Here is a 7,360-nt window from a genome sequence, read left to right on the forward strand (position 1 = left end):
GCCCAGTTCTGAACTTTACGCACAAGGTGTGTCACACACTGTGTGCGTTTTTGGCGTCTGGCTTCTTTTGCTCAGCACTGTATCTGCCGTAGCTTGTGGTTAGCTTTGGAATGCTTTTGCCATTTCTGGCTCCTGCAACTTTATTTGTAAGAAACCACAACAGTTAAAAAAGGAAGAAAACACTAGATCTGAAAGACAGGTGGTGGTTGGGTGGTTTGAAGTGCGAAGAAACTTGTGCTCAAGTTCGAGCGGTGTTCGCCCTGGGATTTTCTAGGTTGGGGAGATTGTCGGTTTTCATTATCTACCTTTTATCTTTATTTAGGGAAGCCTTGTTGAGGGGGTAATTCTTGGGTCTTGAAGGGACCTGAACTCCCTTTCTGGCTTTTGGACAAGGCTGCACACATCCTTTCCTCAGATCTTCTTTCCATCCTGTAGAAAATGAAAGCTGAGGGTGGAGGAGAGAGACGAGGGTCGATTGAATTTCTGATCTGGTTTCTTCTGGTTTTGCTTTAGGTGAAATGTCTGCTCCAGGATTGTACCAGGTGGCCGCTGGGCCTTCATCGGTGCCCACGGCACCCCCATCCTATGAAGAGACGGTGGCCATTAACAGTTACTTCCCCACGCCTCCTGCACCGGTGCCTGGGCCAGCCACAGGGCTCGTGACTGGCCCCGATGGGAAGGGCGTGAGCCCTCCTGCCTACTACACCCAGCCAGGGCCCGTCCCCAACGCCAACGCAAGTACGTGCAGCCTCCCGGGTCCCCCTTGCTGCCCTGGACTCGGAGCCCCCGTGAGATTCAGGGGAGCCACCCAAGTGACTCTGAGTCTAAGCGAAACGCCAGTCAGTTCAGTTTTCGTTATTTGTATGAAATGTTACATACAGTCTTTAGGTTCCGCATCAGTGAGGCTCATGGCTTTTCTGCAATAAAGTCCAGTTTATGAGCTTTCCCGAGTCCGCCATAAATCGATCCTTTGGCACTTATACAGAGGCACAGCCAACTGTGCCAGAGAAATTTGGCAGTGGCAGTTTGCTTTTAAGGGTCCCCACCCTTCCTGCTGAGGTTTGATAGAAGCGCTGGGCCCCAAGTTCAGGGCTGGAGTCGGAGAGGGGAAGAAATAGCCATGAGTGAGGTTGGGTGAGCTGAACCCGCCCCGGCCACCAGCACTCCGTTTGCACTCCGTTTGCAAAGGTTAAGGTTGTCCTCTGCCTTCCAGCAGCTTCTTCCTGGCCTCGCCCTTGGGTACTTCCTGCTGCCCAGGGAGGAGCCGCTTCAGTGTCACAGTCAGCGCAGGAGGAAATCTCCGGGTCAGAGAGCGGTCCTGTGAGTCTCCCTGGCTCACCTAACCCCCTTGAGCCTCAGTTTTTCCATCTGTAAGTTGGGGTTCATCAAGTACCTACATCAGTGAGTTCTTAAAAATGAAAGTGTAATAAGTCATCATTTGATTAAAGTGCTCAAGTAACTTTGACTCCTTGAGAAGGGAGAGGACAAAATAACTTTTGATGATTTTAAATCCCTTTCTGTTCAGTAAATTACTCATTCTTGCACCAAAATAAATAAATAAATAAATAAATAAATAAATAAATAAATAAATAAATTATTAACACAATTTACACAGAAGCCCTAAGTGTGCTTCATCCTGCTTTTCCGGGAGGGGCACCATTCTAGGTCTCTGCAGGAGGACTGGGCTCAGTTAGCTCCAGCCATTGTTCATTTCCTCTAATACATAGATTATAACAAGGGCATTCCAACAACCTAAAAAGGAACAGAAGGAGGTCACTTTGACAGAAATACGAGCTTAAACAACTTTGCCAAATACCAAACAGAACATGTGAAACTCTTAAGTGCCTCGGAATTAACACGACTCTGGACTCTCTTCCAATGATTGTGAATGTCTGTACATGTTTGCCATGTAGGTGGCTCTTTTTAGCATGATTTCATATGCTTTCATGTGTCCACACGGTTCCCTGACTTGTCGTGAAGAACAGCATCGGAGTTCTCCGGCCCTGTGAGCTCTAGCCTCTGCACTGGGCTCTGGAGTCGATAATGGAGCCTCCTTTTGTGAAAAGAGGGAGTTGTTTCATTGAGAGGCTGGTCTGTGCCAGGCTCGGTGTGAGGCTCTTTCTTTACCAGCATTATTTTATTTAATCCTAACAACAACTTCGTTATATCCATTTAAAAAACAACAGCTTCATTGAAATATAATTCCCAGGCCATAAAGTTCAGTCTTTTCAAGTGTACAGTTCAGTGGTTTTAGTCTGTTCGCAGAGTTGCGCAACCATCAGCACGCATTCCAGAGCATTTCCGTCACCCCGGAGAAAAATCCTGTACCCGTTACAGTCATTCACCACTCCCCCTCCCCCAGCCTCTGACAGCCACTAACCTAGGGGTGAAGAAAACGGGAGGCAGAACCCCGCATCATGGTCTCTGAAATGACCATCTGCAGACCACCTTTGTAGAGCCACCCAGGGCACTTAGAACACAGTTTGGGGACCCTGCCCTGTATCCGCTGAATCAAACTGTGCCTGGGAATCTGCGTTCTTAGGAAGCTTCCCCGCACGGGTCCATGGACCGTTGGGTGTGAAAGCTGGCTGAGCGGAGCCACACCCCTCCTCCAGGAGTGCAGTCCTTTTCCGCATCTTGCATTGGACTTTCAGAGAGCCCCTCAAATGGTAATTTTGGAAATCTGCTACTGTTTCCTGTTTTTCCCCTTTTGATCAGCCCCCCCCTTTTTTAATATTAGCTTTGGTTTTTAGTATAGAGCATATATATCAGGGCAAAGTGCCACACACACGGCTACAAATCATTTTGGGGAGAAGAAGCTGTAAAAAAAAAACCAAATAAAACTGCAACTGCTTCAGTTATGTGCTCCCAACTTGAGAAATCCATGCTGGCAAAGGAGCCGTGGCCCCTGGAAGGGGCTTCTTGCTGGTGGCTGCCCCAGCTCTCCCTCCTCCAGGAGCACAGTCCTTTCCCCCAGCTCACACGTGCCAGTTCGGGAGCCCCTCAAACGACAATTTTGGAAATCTACAATTTCCTCTTTCTCCCTTTTGGTCAGCCTCAGCCCTACCTCCCCCATTTTTATATTGTGGTAGAATATGCAACATAAAATACATCGTCTTCAGCATTTCTAAGTTCAGTGGCATTAATTATATTCACATTTTTGTGCAACCACGACCACCACCCATTTCCAGAACCGTTTCATTTTGTGACACTAAAACTCTGTCTCCATGAAAACAACTCCCCGTTGGCCCTCCCTGCAAGCCCTGACAACCACCATCTACTCTCTGCCTCTCTGTATCTGACTGGTGCCTCCGAGACGAGGAGTCCTGCAGGGTTTGTCCTTTTGTGAATGGCTTGTTTCCTTAGCAATGTCCTCAAGGTCCGTCCATATTGTAGCTATGTCAGAACCACTTTTCTTTCTTTTCTTTTCTTTTCTTTTTTTTTTTTTTACAGGGACACAGAGTCAGAGAGAAGGATAGATAGGGACAGACAGACAGGAACGGAGAGAGATGAGAAGCATTAATCATCAGTTTTTCGTTGCGACACCTTAGTTGTTCATTGATTGCTTTCTCATATGTGCCTTGACCGTGGGCCTTCAGCAGACTGAGTGACCCCTTGCTTGAGCCAGCGACCTTGGGTCCAAGCTGGTGAGCTTTGCTCAAACCAGATGAGCCTGCGCTCAAGCTGGTGACCTCAGGGTCTCGAACCTGGGTCCTCCGCATCCCAGTCCAACGCTCTATCCACTGCACCACCGCCTGGTCAGGCCACATTTCTTTTTAAGGCTGAACATTTTGTCGTGTGGATGGACCACATTTTGCTTATCCATTCCCCCATCGAAGGACATTTGGCTCCTGAGTGTGCATATAACTGTCAAGACCCTGTCTGGACCTTCTGTCACCTGACAAGTGTTTTCCTTGTCCACTAATCAGGCTCTGTCCTTCCCCCTCCGTCAGTTGCCGTGCAGACGGTCTACGTGCAGCAGCCGGTCTCCTTTTTCGACCGCCCCGTCCAGATGGGTTGCCCATCCTGCAACAAGATGATTGTGACTCAGCTGTCCTATAATGCCGGTGCCCTCACCTGGCTCTCCTGTGGGAGCCTGTGCCTGCTCGGGTAAGTCTGGGGTTCACTTGGACCCCCAAGCTCTCCCACATGCTTCTCTTGCCAGATTTCTCCACTGTAGCACATACTTCTATTGTAGGGGAGTCGTCCTGTACAGGTAGACGTTGAGCAGCGTCCCCGGCTTCTCCCTGCTGTGCGCCTGTAGCACCTCCCCACATCCTGATAACTGGAAATCGTCTCCTGCTGAGAACCACGGCTCTTGAGCATATCAGTGCCTGGAAGCTGCTGTCCCACCATTTCCCCTTACTCCTCTGCTCAGACCGTTGCCTGCATGCAGGGACAGTCATGGCTGACACTAGCATCTGTGTAGGGTGATGTCCGAGGGATTTCTTTTTTTTCCTAGAATTTCATGACCTAAATAATAATGTTTGCCTGACTCTGAAAGAAGCTTTAAACAATCTGTGCATTAAAATACGTGATCGTCATCTCTTCAGAATTTCTTACCCTTTTACGAGCCCAAGTATTTTTCCCATTGCCTCCATAAGGGGATTGTGTAAATATTTATGTCTGCACCAAGGGTATTATATTAAAAGAAATAATAGTTTCTGTTCTGGGAGAAATTTGAAGAAACACAATTTAATTTTTCCCCCCAAAGAGATAAAGGCAGTCACCCTATTCCTGGTCCGGGGACTTGCTCAGAAAACCCTGGGGCTCTGTTTTCTTCCACAAAGGAAATGGTGTTTGTATATCTCTGTTCAGGAGCCCTTGCCTCTTGTATAACTGGCCATTTCTTACTATGTCACAGGCCTCGTGAAGGTCCGGCCTGTGTTTGCTGATTACATAGGTTTTGGGGGACTTTGGTTGTTGCTATAAGAAGCAGCCACTCCATATGGAAAAGTAATCAGCCTGAGACTGAGGTCAGCAAACTATAGCCCAGGGGCCAAATCCAGCCCATTATAGGTTTTATTGGAACACTTACGTTTCATTTGTATGTAGATTATCTGTGACAATTTTCACACTCCGCTGGCATATAAAATATATACTGTCTGGCCCTTTATAAAAGAAGTTCACCAGCCTCAATCTAAGACTTTGAAAGGTGCCCAGATAACACAGGACTGAAAACATGCTCGGTACAGTCTGTGGCAGCAGCCTGGGCGGTAGTTGGTGTATTAGTTGCCTAGAGCTGCCGTAACAAATGAACACAAATCTCTTGGTTAAAAGTAATAAATATTTGCCCTGGCTCAGTGGTCGGCAAACTAATTAGTCAACAGAGCCATATATCAACAGTACAATGATTGTAATTTCTTTTGAGAGCCAAATTTTTAAAACTTAAACTATATAGGTAGGTACATTGTTACTAACTTAATTAGAGTACTCCTAAGCTGGCCTTTGCGCCCGCATGTGGTATTTTGTGGATGAGCCACACTCAAGGGACCAAAGAGCCGCATGTGGCTTGCGAGCCGCGGTTTGCCGACCACTGCCCTGGCTGACTAGCTCAGTCTGTTAGAGCATCGTCATGATGCTCCACGGTTGCAGGTTCGATCCCTGGTTGCAGCACATGCAGGAACCAATCAGTGAATGCGTGAGAATAAGTGGAACAACAAATTGATGTTTTCCTCTCTTCCAAATCAATACAATAAATAAATAAATTTATTCTCAACATTCTGGAGGCTAGAAGTCTAAAATCAAGGCACCATGTTCTCTCTGAAGGCTCTAAAGAGAGAACCTTCCAACCTATTCCAGTTTCTGGTAGTCCAGGTGTTCCTTAGCTTGTGGCTGCATCACTGCCTCTGTCTTCACATGACCTCTGTCCCCCTGCATTTCTGTCTGTCCTCTCCTCTTCCTATAAGGACACCGGTCATTGGGTTTAGGGAGCCCATCTGGTTTATCCAGCATGACCCCATTTTGAGATCCTTAATTATATCTGCAAAGAACCGTTCACCAAAGAAGGTCCCATTCATAGGTTCCGGGGGATGAGGAAGCCTGATGGATCTTTTTGACAGCCACCATCCATGCTATTCCTGTCGCTAACATGGTCTGTGTGTGTCTGTTCTTATTCTTCCAGGTGCATCGCGGGCTGCTGCTTCATCCCTTTCTGTGTGGACGCCCTGCAGGACGTGGACCATTACTGTCCCAACTGCAAAGCTCTCCTGGGCACCTACAAGCGTTTGTAGGACTCGACCAGACCTGGAGGGAGCCGTGTGCGGCATTTCAGGAAGCCCTTTCCGACTCTCCCCAGCTTCACCCCTGGCGGAGGTCCCACCTTGCTGGTCTCACCTCTCCAGGGGCTCCACCTTCGTGTCTTCTTTTGGGGGGAAAATATCGCAAAAGTAACACACGTCCAAACCCCAGAACTTGCTGCTTGGAGTCGTGCACAGGAATTGCAAGGACATTCACCTTGAGCGCGGGGTCCGGGGCTTCCCGCCTGTCTGCCACCCAAGTCCGTCGTTGACTTGTCTGAGTCTCTTCTGGTGATTGCCTTCCCAGCTTCCTTCCCTGCCTCAGTGGGCCTTCTGGTGGGGGGCTCAAACTGAGGAGCCTTACAGTTTGCCGTATTTTTGAGACTTTTCTGGCCTGACTACGGCTAAGCCAGCCTTCAGTGCCTACCATCATGTCCATCTGTTCTCGTGTCTGGTGACCTTGCCTTAAGGCCTTGGCTCTCAGATTCTATAACCGCAGGCTTTTCACTAGCACAAAAATTCACTTTAATTTCTTAATTTGTCTTTAAGTCCGTGGAGGGACTCTGCCCACCCCCAGGCACACATCTGTGCGGTGGTGAACTCGTGCTAGCTAGTGACACAGAGCCAGAGCCCACCATTGGTCCGTCCGCCCTCCGTCCTCTGTGCCGGATCCTCAGCTGCTTTTCATGAAGGGCTTTTTTCTTATGGAGAAATTATTTGCATTAACAGTTTTTATGACCTTTTGGTCTTAAACACCTTTGAACATAGTTTCGAAAGGGGGTTTATAGAACCATTTTCCATAACCATGTAATTGGTATCATTTTCCCGTTTGCTGGGTCACTCTCGTATATACATATATATATATTTTTCCCTTAATAGAAAGTGTAATGGATAATTGCATCCACTGCCCTTACTCGAGTTTAGTGTGGTTCTTAAAATCCTCTATAACGGGACTCTGAAAGTGGGGCCCCTTCTGTGTCCTGGTGGAAAGCCTGTGTGAGCACGTCTGGGTACCATGGTGCTGAAAAGCTTGGGGACCTCAGTGAGCTCAAAGGAATCTAAAGTCTGATTTTATTTTTCAGAAATGTAATTTGTTGTATAACATCGGAAGACAGGATTTC

The 7,360-nt window shown here is 47.8% G+C and overlaps 1 protein-coding gene across 2 annotated transcripts; it reads left to right on the forward strand.

Moving 5' to 3' along the window:
* Positions 1-513: 513 nt before the first annotated feature.
* Positions 514-6,421, forward strand: LITAF (lipopolysaccharide induced TNF factor). Of its 2 annotated transcripts, none has more exons than XM_066274846.1 (3): positions 514-738; positions 3,930-4,110; positions 6,125-6,421. In XM_066274846.1, the coding sequence occupies exons 1-3, from the start codon at positions 519-521 to the stop codon at positions 6,231-6,233; spliced, it is 510 nt and encodes a 169-aa protein (XP_066130943.1). In that variant the 5' UTR covers positions 514-518; the 3' UTR covers positions 6,234-6,421. The 2 variants fall into 2 exon arrangements, with proteins under 2 accessions (XP_066130943.1, XP_066130944.1); XM_066274847.1 differs by having other exon boundaries at positions 3,954-4,110.
* The last annotated feature ends 939 nt before the right edge of the window (positions 6,422-7,360 follow it).

This window comes from Saccopteryx bilineata, chromosome 4 (genome assembly GCF_036850765.1).
Source record: "Saccopteryx bilineata isolate mSacBil1 chromosome 4, mSacBil1_pri_phased_curated, whole genome shotgun sequence".
Classification (NCBI taxonomy): Eukaryota; Metazoa; Chordata; class Mammalia; order Chiroptera; family Emballonuridae; genus Saccopteryx; species Saccopteryx bilineata.